This window comes from Atractosteus spatula, chromosome 5 (assembly GCF_055471065.1).
Source record: "Atractosteus spatula isolate fAtrSpa1 chromosome 5, fAtrSpa1.hap1, whole genome shotgun sequence".
NCBI classification, from domain to species: domain Eukaryota; kingdom Metazoa; phylum Chordata; class Actinopteri; order Semionotiformes; family Lepisosteidae; genus Atractosteus; species Atractosteus spatula.
In genome coordinates this window covers 66,187,672-66,204,651 of record NC_142710.1, presented here as the reverse complement: position 1 = coordinate 66,204,651, position 16,980 = coordinate 66,187,672, and the positions used below count along the sequence as shown (strand labels likewise).

At 57.6% G+C, this 16,980-nt stretch overlaps 1 protein-coding gene across 2 annotated transcripts; it reads left to right on the top strand.

Annotated features, from left to right (window-relative positions):
- Positions 1-477: 477 nt before the first annotated feature.
- On the top strand, positions 478-15,731 carry qrich1 (glutamine-rich 1). 2 transcript variants are annotated; one of them, XM_088915849.1, is made up of 12 exons: positions 478-733; positions 6,420-6,680; positions 7,129-7,248; positions 7,849-8,064; positions 8,221-9,033; positions 9,650-9,821; positions 10,025-10,179; positions 11,592-11,706; positions 12,302-12,410; positions 13,304-13,455; positions 13,620-13,710; positions 14,197-15,731. In XM_088915849.1, exons 2-12 carry the CDS (start codon positions 6,447-6,449, stop codon positions 14,378-14,380), a joined length of 2,361 nt encoding a protein of 786 aa, XP_088771975.1. In that variant the 5' UTR covers positions 478-733; positions 6,420-6,446; the 3' UTR covers positions 14,381-15,731. The 2 variants fall into 2 exon arrangements, with proteins under 2 accessions (XP_088771975.1, XP_088771976.1); XM_088915850.1 differs by lacking the exon at positions 478-733 and adding an exon at positions 5,086-5,256.
- Positions 15,732-16,980: the final 1,249 nt, after the last annotated feature.

Below are 16,980 nucleotides of genomic sequence, written 5' to 3'. Positions count from 1 at the left end.
CTCACTGTTCCTCAGGCTGGGACAGGAGATTACATACTGGGCTGCCAGTTCAGCTGAGTTCCCTTGTCCCTCTCCTAGTAGGATTGGGAACCGTTGTGATTCTGGCAGGTGTGGCAATTCTGGGATTAGGTTTGTAAATTTGTGGAAGAATGTTTGTCTCTCTCAGCTCTGACCCCTGTCCCACCCGGCCTCCCTCTGCCTCCCTTAGCTTCCCTGTCTCTCAATCCCACACTGCCTCCCGGTCTCTCCCAGTCCATACGGTCCTACTGGAATTTCTGTGTAGCCCCGGTCACGTGTCGAAGGTGACTCTTCCCTGTTCCCATCAGGCGCGGGTCGCGGCGGTTGCCCCGGAGACGCGGCGGCGGCCCGCCCGGCAGAAAGGGAGGGCGCGTGTCCCCTTTAAGGCGAGACTGGCTGCGCGGTCGTGTCTCGCGGTAATTGCTCGAGCCCGCCTCGCGAGAGCTCGCGAGCGCCGCCGGATTGGCCAAGAGGGGTTGAATGTAAGATGGCGCTCAGCGAGATCTGAGGAGAAGAAAGAGAGGAAAAAATTACCACAAGGAAGAGACCAGCGAGCGGGTCGCACGCAAGGCGAGAGATCATAAAAACCCGAGCTCGTCCCCTGGCGCAGCAAGCGGACGGGGTCAGTCCCGGGGGGTAAGCGGGGACAGCCGACAGCCGAGGGAGACGGAGCCGGCGAGGGCGGAGCGGAGCGGCCTGGCCGAGACACAGAGGGGTAAGGCTGGGAAGGACTGTCCTGGCGCAGACGGGGGTCTCCGCGCTGGCCGCCGCCGCCTCGGTGGGGCTCCCCGGCCCCCTGGGGGCGCCGCCCGTGGGCTCTGGAAGCGCTTCGGGGCGGCGCGCTCACCGCGCTCTGCTGTTGTTGTGTGAGGTCGGGAGCGCGCTTCCGAGAGTCCGGGGGGGTGTGACGGGAGCGCGCAGCGCCGCGGGCACGGCGAGCTGTGGTCCCGATGCGCGTGCGCGCAGTCCAGACCACCCCCCCCCCCGCTATAGTTGCTTGTAATTAATGGTGCTGCTGAACAAACACCGCTATCTCTGCTACGTGGTAGAGTAACCGTCAGGGTTTTGGTATTCAGTGTAGTTGTTAAGGGGCACCACGACGATAATAAAATAGCAGGTGCATTTCATATAGCGCCTTTAAATGCAGCAAATCTATTTTAACTACAGGAAAAAATAATCCAGACTAATGCGATATGGTAATAAAGCATAAAAAGGGCTTAAACACCCATGTAAAGGTTGTGCTGGTCAGGCCTGGTTGTGATTTAGCAGAGCGGTGACTCTGGCACTAAGAAAGTCGCTCTGGCGGTGGTGCTGCGCTCAGGGATGCTCCTGTCAGGGATGAGGAGTGCGTCGCGGCCGGGACCCCTCCCTGCTGTCCACACGCCTGGAGCCAGGTGGGGCTGAAGCTCAAGATGATCGCTTCTCAGGGCCGTGTAGCTACAGTGGACAACCTTGTCCTTCGTGCTGCCTGTTCCCTCTCTCTTGAAAAGGGATCATCCAGCGCTGCACGGGCAGAAAGAAGTAGCACCACTGTTCGGCTGTGGAGCCTTCTCCAGGCGCGAGTCCCCGAAGCTGAAAGGCTGTTCCTTCTTCCTGCTGTGCTGCCTGGAGTTCGCCTCCGCAGCTCGTGTCCTGCAGCTGTCTGTTGGGGCTGGTTGGAAAGCAGTTGGCCAGCAGGGTCGGGTCGGGGGGGCTGTGCCTGTCAGGATGGCGCCGCTGGAGCCTCACTGGACCAAACGGTTCCCTCCAGCAGCTCGGCTCGCGGGTCGCAGACCTCGGCTGCACGTGGAGTCACTGAGTTGGGCTTTGAGGCCGCAGGGCAGCTCTTCGCCTTGTGTTTTTTACACAGAAATCTCACGGCTTGAGATCTTTGCACAGGAAAATCGGGAGGCCGTTGGGCCCGTCGAGGGCGGTGGAGAGAGACGCTGGGCTCTCCTGTAAAGTCATTTATTGGTTCAGCGCACGTCGAGTCCGCGAGCCGCACGATCGCTCCTGGTCCGGCCGTGGTGAGAGGTGCTGTGCTGACTCAGTGGGGCGGGCTCCGCTGGCGAGCCCGGGTCCGAGGCCCCTCCTGAAGCCTGCACAGGAGTGGGGGTCGGTCTGGCTGCGCTGGGGAGCTGCTGCCGATCGGCTCCGCTGGACGTCCTCAACGAGCCTCAGAGTTTGGGGTTGGAAGGCGGGGCAGCGCTCCGGCGGGCATGCCTGGTGTCCTGGCGAGGGCTGTCCTCTCGGGAGGGATCTGCAGGCGTTCGCATGCAGCCTAGCACCCGGGGAGCGACTTACCCGTCCAGCCTGGCCCGTCGAGGCCCGGAGAGGCAGCGTGGGGCTGGGTCTCCGGCGCCGGCCGAGGGTCAGGGCTTCGCGGTGGCGGTGTCGATTTCCAGAGTCGTCCCGGCGTATCGATGAGCCGAGTGGAGTGAAGCTGAAGCTGAAGGGGGGGATGGGTGGTGTCAGGCGCTGCAGGGCTGGGAGGAGGAGGGTCTACTGGCCAGCTCTCCCTCTAGCCTGTCTTGCGTCCTCGGGAGAGAGGATGAGCTCTCTGTGAGCCGCTGGTCCCGCAAGCCCGGCGAGCTGAGGGGCTTCGTCGCCTTCCAGACCCCACTGGATCTGCAGGGGCTGGGCTTATCTAAGAGTGTAGTTCATCGGTGGAAGTGTTTCACTGCGGCGCGGAGGAGGTGGCTCTGTGGCTCAGGATCTGTGCCTGTGGCTGGAAGGTTGCCAGTTCAAATCCCGCAGCCGGCAGAGGAATCCTACTCCGTTGGGCCCCTGAGCAAGGCCCTTCACCCCAACTGCTCCAGGGGCGCTGTATAAATGGCTGACCCTGCGTTCTGACCCCAAGCTTCTCTCCCTGTCTGTGTGTCTGTGTCTCATGGAGAGCAAGCTAGGGTATGCGAAAAGATGAATTCCTAATGCAAGAAATTGTATAAGGCCAATAAAGTGATCTTGTCTTGATTAGTGGTTGTGTGCGCGGTGCAAGTGTCTCGCTGGGACTGTGGTCCAGCCACCTCACCTGCAGGCACTGGGAAATACCCCAACCCACCCCCTCCCAGTTAAAGTCTAATCCAATTCCCCAGTCCCCAGCACGGCGAGGGGCCGACGCCAAACCTGACCTTGGCTTCCATTGAGGTGTGGCTGCTCTGGAGAGTCGGATTGGCTGGAGTTTAAAAATATGGAATAAAGGTCTGATCGTCTTCCCGAGCTTGTACTTTTCGCATTGGAAGATTTGGGATAATGTGCATTTTTTTTGCTAGAAAACAGTAAAATAAAAACTAGAAATCACAATAGCTTGACTAAATAATAGTGTAGTGCTTCCTCTGAGCAGATGCAGTATGGATTCAAACGAGGTGCAGTTGTAAACCTTATAAAATGATGCAGTTGAAAGCAAAACGCTTATTGATATTGGAACATAAATACCAATTAATTCTATAATCCCTCATATACGAGAGTCAAATCATACCGATTTTCTGATCAAGGATACTCGAACAGTAATGGCTGGACGTCCACCAGCAGTCGCGGGGCCGGGAGATTTTCTAGTTTTCCAGTTTTCTGTCTCGGTGCCACTGCTGGGGAGAGGATGGTGGTCTGACTCGGAAGCGCAGCGGGCAGATTGCGGCTTGCTCTGTGGATGGTGATCGACGGGCGATTGACGGGTCGACGTCGCAAATCGCACGTGGCCGTGCCGACTCCGAGGTGGCTGGGCGACAGGCTTGGCGATTTGATTATCGATTGATACATTTACCTTCAAACCATGACCAATCAGGCTTACAGCTGGTGTTCCTGCATCCAGGAACCCCGAAGTGCAAGTTGTGGGGGGGACAGGCCAGCCTCACAGCGGACCGAACACTGGACCCCTGGATTGGGGTGCCCCAGTACAGCTGGACTTCGAGATCGCCTGTCGTGAGAGACTGGCCAGGCCAGCAGCCTGTGAGCTTTAGACGCCTCTCTCTGTGTGGAGGTGACCTGCCCTGTGGGAACCCCACACTGAAGCCCAGGCTGCACTCCTGGAGTCTTTAGTCTTCATGTCTTTAGGTGTTGCTGCGCCTCTGCATTTGGGTGGACTCTGTGCTCCCTGTGACAGGAGCAGCCCTGGTCCGGCGGTGCCAGGCCCGTTTCTCCCTGTGACAGGAGCAGCTGTGACCAGGGCTGTCCTCTCCTGCAGGAGGCGCTGTCCCTCACCGGGCTGCCTGTGGAGACCCGGTGCCGTGGGGCTGGAGGCAGCGAGTGGCGCGGCGGCCCCCTGGTGTCTGCCTGTCTCACGGGCACCGGACTGGGCCCTCCCCGACCCGGCATGGCGCCTCAGTCTCTCGGCCTGCTCGGCCTGTGTCCTTGCCTCCTGGCTCTGCCCCCGCGGCCAGCCTGTCCCCCTCCTGCGTTGTCGCGCTACCGCCGCTGTGCGATAAATAATAAATCGTTGGATTTAATAGTGGGGGGGGGGGGGCGGCCGCTCGGCCAGGGGAGCCCGGACCTCGGGGGCGCGCCGCCGGTTAACTCCTTCACCACCGCCCCGGCACTTCCTGGTCCCGGTCGTGTCCGCTGGCCTCTTGCCGCCCAGCGTGTTTTTTATTCCATGCTCTGCGCGTCCTTCGCGAAGCCTGCCCCCCCCCCCCCTGCAGTTTGGAGCTTTACAGCTGCTGTGCTGTAAAGGTGTTGCTTCGCTTGGTACTCCGAGTAGAGCTGCTGGCTTCTAGCAGGGCGGCGTGCTCGATTCAGTACTACTGCTCTCTCTGCCCCAGGACATTCACGATGACGGCGACGTTTCTAACGTGATGTATTGCAGCTGGTCTGCATGCTGGTCTCGGCCGGTCACTACGTGTTTGTCCGGGCAGGGAAGCGCCGGGGGCAAAGGCGCCCCATTGCCTTGCGCGGTGAGCGCTGCTAGTGCGGGAGTCCCGCGGCCACGGGGAGCGCGCCTCGCTCGCTCCCGGCGAGGGGGCCGGCCCCGCGGCGGGCGCGGGCGCGGGCGCGAGCACGGGCGCGGGCCCCGGCAGGGGGAGGGAGAGGGCGTTCCGAGCCGGCAGCTGCGCTCTCCGAGGCGGCCGCGGACAGCCAGGACAGCCCGGGGACCGGCCTGCTCAGAGCAGGCCCCGCACTGTCAGCTGCGCTCGCTGTTCTTTTGTTTGGGGAAATTGTTTGGGCTGTGCTCACGTTTTTCCGATGCGAGATTGCTCCCTCAGTAACCGCCTTCTTTATTTACCTAGAGAACGGGAAACCCGATGAGCACCTGTTCTTGAGTTAAACGTACGTTTTTGCAGCACCTTCTGCTTTGTTAACCGCGGCTCGGGAGGTGAAATAATTAATCGGCGGTAGATTAGGAAAAATGTCAACAGGGCGCCGCGATGTTGTTTACTGATGTGCAATAAGAGTATCCGTATTGTCAGAGACCCCACGCCGCTTGGGTTTTACACCAGTAAGTTGGACTTTGCTGAATTTAATTTTGAATACCTTGGGTTGGCGCAACACCTCGTTTTACTGATATTTAAGGTAGCTTGGGAAGATCCGCAAGCGGGCCCAGCGGAGTGTGGCCGGGCAGGGAGGTGGAAAAACCGGGCTTCCCAGTTACAGATACACGGGGTATTTGGCGGAGCTGGATATTTGCTGGCACGTTTATTTATTTAGCCTGGAGATTAAAGATCGCGGGGTGCGTGGAGCCTGGAGGGGCTGCTCGGCGCTCTGTCGACTGTGCACTGGAATGCCCCTTTAAATGGAACCGGGCGTTAAAAACTGACGCCAAGCGTGACTTCAATTTTTCGTCTTCGCGTCGCGGTGGCCGAGATTGTGCGTGTGGAGTGTATCTCCGTGCAAACAGGCGAGATCCCCCCTGCCTGCAGGACAGGGGGTGGGTGGGGGTTTGGCCGCCTCCACACTCCTCGGTCCTGTGGGGTTACAGGGCAGCACCCTGAGGGACGACCCCTGCTGGCCGGCATCTATAGGTGCCTTTCACCTCATGGCTTTAATAAGCCCGGGTAGTTGTGAGTTGTGACACCCTCCTGTCTCCTGCACAGCCTGCTGGCCAGGCCCGCGGGTCTCAGCCCATCCAGCCCGTTTCCGGACCCAGCTCTGGTCACTGCCGAATCGGATCTATTATTAAGGAGCCGTCGCGGTAGTTGACAACTCAGTTCAGTGAAATCCAAGCTGGTTCAAAGCCCTTCTGCTTAGATTTGAGTTGTTCTGCTTCTGCTCTGACGTTCATGCTTTCTCTGTCCAGCTCTCTCTCACTCCCCCCCCCCCCCCCCACTCTGTCCAGCTCTCTCTCTCTCTCTGTCCAGCGCTCTCTCACCCCCCCCCACTCTGTCCAGCGCTCTCTCACCCCCCCCCCCCCCCCCACTCTGTCCAGCTCTCTCTCACTCCTCCTCCAATCAGTTCAGTTGAATCTCCTCTTCCTCTCTCTGTCGCTCTGACAGATCCCCCAGTGGGAGTTGTGGGCTGCCATGAATAACTCTCTGGAGAACACCATCTCGTTCGAGGAGTACGTGCGCCTGAAGGCGCGCAGTGTGCCGCAGCACCGCATGAAGGAGTTCCTGGAGTCCCTGGCCAGCAAGGGCCCAGAGGCGCTGCAGGAGTTCCAGCAGAGTGCCACCACCATGGTCTACCAGCAGGGGGCGAACTGCATCTACACCGACAGCACGGAGGTGGCCGGCTCACTGCTGGAGCTGGCCTGCCCAGTGAGTACCCGCGCTGCCCCCCTGCCCCCGTCTGCGGTCCCTGCTGTCGCTTGCTTCCCTGCCCTCCCCCTTTTAGGGGTGATGTCGCATGTCCCTTTCTGCCGCTGTCCCCCACCTTGTCTGTTGTGTGCTGCTGGTCTCTGACTCGTGGTCCGTGCTGTGAAGGCTCAGTCTCTCCAGGAGTCTTGAAGCACCATTTGGTGGTGTTTTGTCTGGGTCTGACCCTGTGTGTGTGTCGCACTGTCTGAAAATTGCTCCTTCCTCACCCTGTCACGCTGTTTCTCTCTCTGCGCACCTCTCCTCTCCTCCTGGCCTCTCGTTTTCGTCAGACTCTGTCTCCCCGTGACCCCGCGTCCCCCCCCCCCCCCTCTTCCTCTCGCGCCCTCGTCTCACTCCCCCTTGACGTCTCTCTCTCTCTATCTCTCTCTCTCTCTGCCCGGGGGATCAGGTGCAGGTCCAAGTGCAGCAGGCCCCCCCGCAGCAGGCGCAGCAGGTGGCTCCCGCGCAGCTCTCTCCACAGCTCGCGGCCGCTGTGCACCAGGCCTCCGAGCAGCAGATTCAAGTGCAGGTCAGGACCGCGGCGGCCTCTCTCCTCTCTCCTGCTTGATCTCCAGGCTTACAAAATCTGTAACTTTAAGTGCTCAAAAAGCTTGTGAAGCCAGGATAGTACAGTTAATAAGACATCCCCCTTTGACGAGATGGGTAGAGGAAGCTCCTTTGCAGTCTGCAGGGAGGAATGACGACCCTGCATCTCGCTACTGAGCACTCCTGATGTCCGTTATCAGTTGTCGAGTCCCAGAGTAAACAAAACCCAGAGTAAACAACTGCTAATGGACATCAGAAGGCAAAAGCATTGCTCCACGCTAAGAGGTTAATGAAAATTACAGTCCTTTAAAAGCAGCATGGATTCATTCAGTGAAATTACCGCAGGCAATCGAGTGCACCAGGAATATTGTCAAGGTGACAATGGCGTCTCTGTCCAACTGCAGTGAAGTGTTGTGACGTGAATTATCCCCCGTTTCCCTGCTTGGTAATGACCGTGTTTCAGGCCATGCCTTTAGTGTTGCCTGAGCCGTCTTCTCCATCGTCATCATTGCTGTGATCCTCTGTGCGGTTCTGTTCTCTGAACGCCCGGCCTGACCCAGGCTCCTCTCTCCGTCCCGGTCAGGTGCAGATCCAGGGGCAGCAGCAGGCGCAGGGAGGGGCGCAGGTCCTGCAGACGGCCAGCCCAACACAGCAACAGCAACAACAACAACAACAGCAGCAGCAGCAACAACAGCAACAGCAGCAGCTGTCGAGCTCGCAGCTCCAGGCCGTGGCTGCGGCCGCCCAGCTGGCAGTGCAGCACGGGGAGATCTCCGAGGAGCAGCTCCAGCAGCACCAGGTCAGCCGCCGCAAGTCCAGAGGCCTTCGTGCGGCAGGACCGGTCCACCGCGGTGTCGCCCAGGCCAATGCGACTGACGCAACGTTTAAGTCGACAGTACAGACGTTGCTGGACGTGATCGAGCGCGAAACTAACGTGCCTTCTCGCTCTCTGTAGATCCAGGCTCAGCTGGTGGCGGCGGTGGCGGCCGGCGGGCAGCAGATCCAGATCCAGACCGTGGGGGCGCTGTCGCCCCAGCAGCAGGGACAGCAGGGCTCTCCGCGGGACGGTGAGCGGAGGGGCAGCACGGGGGGCGTCCTGCAGCCGGCCAAGAAGCGCAAGGTGGACATGCCCATCACGGTGTCCTATGCCATCCCTGGTCAGCCCGTGGCCACCGTGCTGGCCATCCCCCAGGGGCAGCAGCAGAGCTACCTGTCTCTGCGGCCGGACCTGCTGACGGTGGACAGCGCGCACCTGTACAGCGCCACGGGCACGATCACCAGCCCCACGGGCGAGACCTGGACCATCCCTGTGTACTCCGCCCAGGCGCGCGGCGACCTGCAGCAGCAGAACATCACCCACATCGCCATCCCGCAGGAGGCCTACGGCGCTGTGCACGTCACGGGCTCGCCCACCACGCTCAAGCTGGAGGAGGACAAGGACAAGATGGTGGTGGCGGGCAAGAGCGTGGCCGTCGCCTCCTCCTCCGCCTCCTCGTCCTCCGCCTCCATCGTGGCCTCCGCGGCCGCCGCGACCCCCGTGTCGGCAGCCACCCACGAGGAGGTGGTCCAGACGCTGGCCAACACACTCTTCCCGGCGCAGTTCATGAACGGCAACATCCACATTCCCGTGGCCGTGCAGGCCGTGGCCGGGGCCTACCCCAACGCCACGCAGTCCGTCCACATCTGGGACCCCCAGCAGCCGCAGGCCCAGCAGCCGCCCCAGGCCGGCCCTCCCCCGGGCTCCACCGCGCAGGAGCAGCAGCTGCAGGTGAGCGCACGGCCAGCCCTCCGCGCGGGCAAGCGCTGGGGGCTCCCCCTCGCTCCCGTCCCTGACCGGCTCCGGTAAGGGCGTGGCAGTTCGTGGGCCGAGCGGGCTGTGCCAGGTCCGGTGCGGTTCAGCGGGTCCAGCTGGTTGCATTTGGGTTTAGGGCAGCGTGTCGGCCAAGGGGACAGCAGGAATGGGCGTTCCCGAGTGAGGCTGCGGAAGAGGTGCAGGCCTGTGGAGTACTCGGCAGTCTGTGGGAATAACTTGATCATCTCTCCCCCGTCTTGGTCCAAATCTTAATCAGGAATGTATAGACGAACATAGACGTGTCCATGCTGTCCTGTGTTGTAACTTTAGTAAATGATATTTCTTCCTTTAGCCAAAGGGATTCAGATAACCAGGGGATGTTGCAGTAGAGCTGCACTGTGGGGCAGGAGTGTGGCGTCTGTGGGGTTGTTGTCTCAGCTTACACTATCAGGGTAAGATGACACAACAGGGGGCCGGCTGCCCACTTCCTGATCCACCTGTTGGGCGTGTTTCCCTGTCGGTCTCATTCATCCGCAGAGCTCTTGTGGTAAGGGCAGTAACAGCTCCCTGCGCTCTCTCCTCTCTCCCGCAGGCGCAGACGGTGCAGGTGACGGAGGTCGACACTCAGCCTCAGGCACCCCCCGACCTGCTGCTGCCCAACTCCCTGAAGCCCGAGGAGGGTCTGGAGGTGTGGCGGACCTGGGCCCAGGCGAAGAATGCTGCTCTGGAGAAGGACTCGCAGACCAAGCTGGCACCGATCGGCCGTGAGTATCCCCTCGTCCCCGAGCCTGATCCTGCAGCCCTTGGCGTTCTGGTGTCATTGATTCGCGGTCCGGTTTTCGCCATGTAGTCGTGTGAATGGAACAGCGGACTGTGGTGCCGTTGATGCCACAGTGGGAGAAGCTTGAATAACTGCAGGAAATGCGAAAGGGGGCACTGCGGTCTCACTGCGTGCGCCTGTGTGCAGGACGGCAGCCCCTGCGGTTCCAGGAGGATCTGGTGTCCTGCGCCGTGGCCGAGCTCAATTTCGGGCTGTGCCTGATGACGAGGGGGGCGCACTCGCTGGATGGGGAGCCCTTCGAGGCCGACGTGCTCTACTACATCTTCCTCTGCATACAGAAGGTCAGTCGCAGCCGCGGTCACGGAGAGCCTGGCTCCCTCTGCTCCTGGGGTTTTGATAGCAGTGATGCACGGACACGCGACAGATCGCTTACCCCCCCGACATTACGGAGGGAAGGCCAGCTAGAGGCCAGGGTTCTCAAGCAGCACCGCTCTCAAGCAGCACCGCTGGGATCGTTAATGACCACCATCGGTCAGGCTGCCTGGCCGTGTGGTTAAATACGAGGCCCTGGGATACTGGGGTCAATTAACTGCTAATTACTGGTTACCAGGCTGGACGGTCTCCTCCTCTTGTGTGTAACCTTGCTTATGTCAGAGTTCACCCAGCGACGGCGCTCAGGTCGGTTTTATGTGGTGGCCTGTGCTTTTTGTCCAGTGCTGCCCTGCCTTTAGAGTCTCTGTCCCACCCGGACACCCCAGCACAACCGGATGAACTTGACTGAGTGGGAATAGACGCCTGATGAAGTGTGTCCAGGCTGACCTGAGCTGCCTTATTAAAACAGAATCAACGCGCAGCTGTCAGAGCTGTCAAATGTCCATGTTCTCCCCTCACTGTTGACGCACTGGGGCCCCCCCCAATCCAGAATCTAGTTCAGGGGTGTCCAAGTACGATTCCAGTGGTGTCTTCCGGTGTTTGTTGCACCCAAGCTCTCTGTTACACAGGAGGTCTAATTTTTTATTTACCTGGGTGCTTGTAATATTTGCAACCCGGTTCACACCCAAGTGCCTTACAGGAAGCTATACGTTTAACGCAGCGAGTGCTCCAAGTTACGATACCTGAAGAATTGTCTGCGGCGAGTCGGGTTGTAACAAAAATCAAAAGACGCCCGACTTCCCAGGAGCCAAGCTGGACACCCCTGGTCTGGACGGAGGCCTGCCTCTTCAGAGCTTCCGGGCCATGCTGCCCCCTGGTGGGTGTTGAAGGAATGGTTCGTTTTGAACGGGTTAACGGCCGATGCCCGCGGTCCTTCAGTGGCCTGGGGTCACCCACGTACTGACCTTCACTCGGCTCCCCCCCCCCCCCCCAGCTGCGCGCTCAAGTGCAGGGCTGTCGTACTGTCGACTTGCAGCCAACACCGGGGTTAGGGATTCTGAGACGCCAAGTTGGTGTATGTTCACATTTGGCCCTAGAACCTTTCTAAAAAAAAAAAACCCTACTAATCTCTTACAGTAATACAAGATATTAAAGATAAGGATAAAACATGAAGTAGAAGTAAATGAGACGATTATTGACTCACTCCCTAGCTCCCGTAGGTGTGTTTAACGACTTTTTCAGAAAATGAAGCATTTTTTCAGTGCTTCTTATTTTCCGGAGCCGAGCGCACGCGCTGCGAGGCGCCTGTGCTGGGTTCTGCGGTGGCAGTAGAGGAGCCCTCTCGCTCAGCCTGCCCGCCCTGTCCCCCCCCGTGCTGCAGTACCTGTTCGAGAACGGCCGCGTGGATGACATCTTCTCGGACCCCTACTACACCCGCTTCTCCCAGTGGCTCCACGAGGTGCTGAAGGACTGGCAGCCCCGAGTGCACCCCCTTGGTAAGGCTGCGCCCCGACTCTCGGCTCGCCCTCAACGCCCGCCTGTGTGCTTCTGCCGGGTTTCAGTCGGGTGGACCGCCAGGGGCAATGCTGGAAACAGTTACTGAATGATGAGCTGCAGCTGATGATAGCATTTGATAGCATGTGCCGTTAGCAGGAGGCACCGATAGTGTTTTCTTTAAAGAAAGTTACGAACCTTGTGGTGTTAGTCTGATTACTTTTAGCTACATCTGTTTAATTTAAGGTGTCTGCAGCGCTTCTTTGGGGTCTGTATTTTAGAGATCATTCATAACATTGAAGTAAGTCTAACTGAACTTTCATTAATCTCTCTCACTCTTTCTGCCCCTCTCCCTGTGACTGTTTCCCTCTCCGTTCCTGCTGCTGGCTCTTCTCTCCCTCCCTTTCCTCTTTTCCTGGTGTCTCTCTTCCTCTCTCTGGGGCTCATCTCTCTCTCTCCTCCCCCCCTCTCTGGGGCTCATCTCTCTGCTGCTCCTCCCTCTCCCTCTCCCTCTCTCTCTGCTGCTCCTCTCTCTCTCTCCCCCCCCCCTCTCTGGGGCTCATCTCTCTCTCTCTTCTCCCCCTCTCTCCTTCCCAGGGTATATTATCCCCAGTCACGTGACAGAGGAGATGCTGTGGGAGTGTAAGCAGCTGGGTGCCCACTCTCCTGCCACCCTGCTCACCACTCTCATGTTCTTCAACACCAAGTGAGTCTGGCATCACTGTCTCCTCTCTCTTTCTCATTCTCTTTTCCCTTTTCTCCCCTTCCTCTTGTTTCGTTTCCTTTTTTTCCTCTTAATTTCCCTTTTCTCCCCATTAATCATCGAGCCCTGCGGTCTGTGGGCCTCTGCTGGCTTGGAGCGTGTCTGTGCTCCAAGGTGTGTTTCTGTCCTTCACGCTAAGAGGGGCTCTGCATGGGTGGGAAAATTGGTTTAATGCCTCCGACCACCCCCAGTCTGCTGAAGGGCAGAACAGAAAGGTGGCCTTTCAGTGGATCGCTGTGTCAGTGCAGTGATCATGCGCTTCTGGAGGCTCTGGTGTCCGTGAATAACCAGCAGCAGGTCTGAGCAGACTCGCCTGATTTTAAAGCTTTGAAGAGTGCTGAGGAAGTGACCCTTCAGAGTGCGTGTCAGCTGATCGAAACTGGTCCAGGTCACCAGGGTGATGAGAGGTACTGGAGCAGAAGCACTGCTGGGTCACTGTAAACATACAGCATCACCTGCTGAGTCGCTGTAAACCTGCAGGCTGATCGCCTGACAAGTCTCTGTAAACCTGCTACACTTCCAGACAGGCTGAGCACCTGAATCCTAAAACTCGTTCCTATTTATCAACACTGTACTTTTGCCTGCATAGCGACGATAGAGGTGTGAATGAAGGAGGTTTCGTTATTTAGTGTATTTGACGTTCGTGAGAGCTGTGCTGAAGAAGTGTGGGGACCCGCACCAGGAGAAGTGTCTTGAAGTATTCGACGGGGGAACAGGCTATATCTCTCTCGTGTTACTGCTCGTTAGGCAGGAGGGGAGGGCGCAGGAAGGCGGGGGAGATTCTCTTGCCGTTGCTAGTGCTGTGCTGACGCAGCGCCCCCCGGTGTCCCCTGCAGGTACTTCTTGCTGAAGACGGTGGAGCAGCACAGCAAGGTGGCGTTCTCCAAGGTGCTGCGGCACACCAAGAAGAACCCCTCCAACCCCAAGGACAAGAGCACGAGTATCCGCTACCTGAAGGGCGTCGGCCTGCACCACGTGGGCCAGAAGGGTGAGCGCCGGCCGCCGAGATCGCTCGTCCCAGCCGCGGGGGTCGGGTGAAGGGTCCTGGGCAGACTCGACTGCTAGGCGCTCCGAGGGAGGTGCTGGCCGACTGGACCAGGATGCTGCTCCTGTCCCCCTGACCCCTTATCCTCTCTCTCCGTCCCTTTCCAGTGACGGACGACATGTACGCGGAGCAGGCCGAGAACCCCGAGAACCCCCTGCGGTGCCCCATCAAGCTCTACGACTTCTACCTCTTCAAATGGTGCGTGCGGGTGTCAGGGTGTCTGGGCGCCCGGGCAGGGCGAGGACGAGGAGAGTGCAGTCTGGGTCCGCCGTGAGCCCTTTCAAGGGCTAGAGAAAAGCAAGCAGATACATGCAGGACCCTAATGAACCCCTGTGTCTCATGCATACATGCAAGAATAAAACCTTCTAAGTCTGGTGTTGTCTGAGCAGTAACGAGGCAGGATAATGCCCAACAGACCTGGGTCTAAAGCTGGTCCTTGGCTCCGACCCCGACTGCAGACTGCCTAACCCTGAACCTCACTCTTTAGAAGGTGCAGTCTTGGGAGAGTGATTTGTTTTTCCACCTAGAGTTTTAATTACTTAATTTAAATGATTTGCTCAAACTGTCAGGCTCACCGTTTGTCCCATGTCTGGGGACCAGCGAGCTCTGTAGAGCCTGGGTCTTTCCTTGTGTTGTGCTGCTGACCCTTCGCCCCTGACCTCATCTTTCTGGTCCCCCCTCCAGCCCGCAGAGCGTGAAGGGCCGCAACGACACCTTCTACCTGACGCCAGAGCCCGTGGTGGCGCCCAACAGCCCCATCTGGTACTCGACCCAGCCGATCTCGCGTGAGCAGCTGGAGCAAATGCTCACACGCATCCTCATGGTCCGGGAGATCCAGGAGGCGGTCGCCATGGCGTCGGTGCACTAGGAGAGGGGAGGGGCCAAAGGAAGACTCCGGAGAGAGGAGGATTAGGGGTGTTGGGGGCCCGGGGGGGAGGGGTGTTGTGATTTGGACTGTACTCTTACGCCTTCAGTACTTGCCTCTCTCTCTGTTCCCCATCTGCTCTCCTGTGCCCTCTCTCTTTCTCCTGAATTTCTCTCTCTCCCTTCTGCAGTCTCTCCTCTCTTCCCCTCTTTCTTTCTCCCCCTCCGTCTCTCCTCTCTCTGCCTTTCAGAAAGAGTTCTCCAGAGACAGAAGTCCCCCTTCCCCGGACTGCGCCAAAACAGCCTGGGCTGTCCTCCCTCGCGCTGAGACAGACCCGCCACAGGACAGTTACAAAAACAGTTGCCTATCTTAAATGTTTTTTTTTTTTAAAGTTGCGTTTTATTTTTTAATCAACCAATAAATGTATTCGTTTCCTTTAGGCAAAGAGCCTTTTATTATTTAAAAGACTACTGCTTCAAAAAGGAAGGAAAAAAAAAACTGGCGTGATATATGCAACATGCATTTTACCGAGCAATTACGATTCCTCTGCCTGGGCATGGACAGGTTTTTTTTTTTATTTCTTCCATTGTAATTCCCTTTCCTTTAATCGTTTTCTTATTTAATGGAACGAAAGCTGGTCTCTCTGACCTGGCTCCTATCATGAAGAGCTGCCTGGGATCTCATCCTTTCCTTCCATGACCTGCAGTGCTGGGATGGCGCCAGTCTGTTGGAGGCTTGTGGGAACTTGACTATTACCCGAATACGCTCCGCGCATTGGAGCGGGAGAGTCCGGAGGGGAGGCGGACGGGACGACTTGCAGCAAGGGAAGGAACAAAAACCCGGAATGGACTCTCTTGCCCGGGAGAGAGCTGGGTGTCTGCGAGGAGATAAAAACGGAATGCGAGTGGGAGGCCGGCGGGAGGAGCCGGCGGAAGGGACGACGCCTTTCAAAGGATTTCTTTAAAATCTGAAGGATCCCTCGCGATCGGCAGCGAAATGGCCTTTCCGGCCGCGGACAGTACAGCCGGCTGGTTTTCTACTCGTGTGTCCTGGGGGACGATACATAGCGACATGAATTGAGAGACTCACTCACTCTTCCCCAGCCCTGCCAGGTAGTCATGAGCACCACCCCAGCGCCCCCTGCAGGCGCCGTCTGGACAGTCCGTTACAGGTCTCCGGGCTTCAGAACTGCATTGTATCATAAACACTCTTGTATTATATATGATAAAAAGGAGACCACTTTTTTTTTTGGTTGTTTTTTTTTAAATTCCTTGTCTCTCTCATATATATTCGTATTCTAGTCGTTTATCAAGGATGGCAAAGCACGTGTTTTCAAACATGCCTTTTGTACAGCGAGTCCCTGTCCTGTGTGCTTCTTGTTTTCCCTTGGTGCTGGGAAAGGGAGGGCGGGTCTGGGGGGGGGAGTTCGCTGGCTATGGGGTCACCCCTGTGTTTTCTCCTCATTCAGTTGGTCGTCGGAGCTGGGTTATTGATTTATTGGGGTTATTGGTCACTCAGGAGTGGCGTGGTGGGGACAGCTCTGGACTCGGAGAGCTCCACACCCCTTGAGTCTTCTGGAGCTGCAGGGCAGCTTATTTGTACCGAATCAGTCATTGTGTGTGATGGACATGTGTGTGATTTGGTCTCCCAAAACAAAGCCTAATTCAGCTTAGTTTTCACATGTTCAGCTACTACTCTTGTATTGAGAGGGAGCTTTAGAGAAGTCTGAAGTCATTAGTTTTGTGTTTGTGGTGTCTGCACCTCGTTGGGGTGTTGCTGGTAATCACGGTAGAGGATGTATTCTGATATGAGAGGCTGTCGTCTAGCAGAGCAGGCGATGTTTATTTTTGCAGCTGAACCCCTTGTCGCGGGTCTCGAGCTTGTGGCGCTATAGAGACTTGTATGCGCTGTATGCGTGTGGGAGCTGAACTACTTCGGTCTTAGTTCCTGGACAAACCCTGAGAAATCCCAAAATCCCCAACATAAATTCTGCACCCTCCCACTCAGATGGTTACCTTCAGTCCAGTGTGTCTTTGAAGTCATCGGGATGACCAGGACCTAGCAAGAAATGTCAGTTTCTGATGTTCAGTTAAATTCCTAAGTTTAATCTCGTGCAGGTGCCCAACAGATGTCGTAGGCCTCGAAAAAAGAGCCCGGCTCTCTTGGCTTCATCACACTTGCATTCCAAACCCTCCAGTCCTTTCCATCCTGCTGTGGGCCTTCAGGGCTGCCAGGCTGCGAGTCACGCAAATGAAACTGTTGAATCATCCACCCAGAGGAGGAATGAGGACGGCAGTCGAGCAGCACTGCGCAGGAGGCTTCTGCCCTGTGGTTCCTGAATTCTGGGCACACCATCTTAAATGGGTGATGTGCTTAGGCTTTAAGGACGCATGATGAGAAGTAACAGAGCAGTGTGTCAGTTTGGCTTCCTGTCCCAAGAAGATTCCTGCGTTTTACACGCGTGTTGGCCAGTACCTGGTGCTGCTCCTGGCACGTGTTCTTACAATCAGGTCATTAGCTATTCAGCCATCTTGCTCATAAATAGTCTGGCTTGAGGTTTAAATGTTACTTTGTTGTAGTGTGTTTAACAGCGAGATGCACCT

What these genes read in the sequence shown, in the direction of transcription:
- qrich1 (XM_088915849.1), top strand. Translation starts at nt 6,447, where the DNA reads ATGAATAACTCTCTGGAGAACACCATCTCGTTCGAGGAGTACGTGCGC. An exon ending in AGCAGCAGATTCAAGTGCAG is followed by an intron (nt 7,249 to 7,848) that starts GTCAGGACCGCG and finishes CGTCCCGGTCAG; the next exon opens with GTGCAGATCCAGGGGCAGCA. An exon ending in AGCAGCTCCAGCAGCACCAG is followed by an intron (nt 8,065 to 8,220) that starts GTCAGCCGCCGC and finishes CGCTCTCTGTAG; the next exon opens with ATCCAGGCTCAGCTGGTGGC.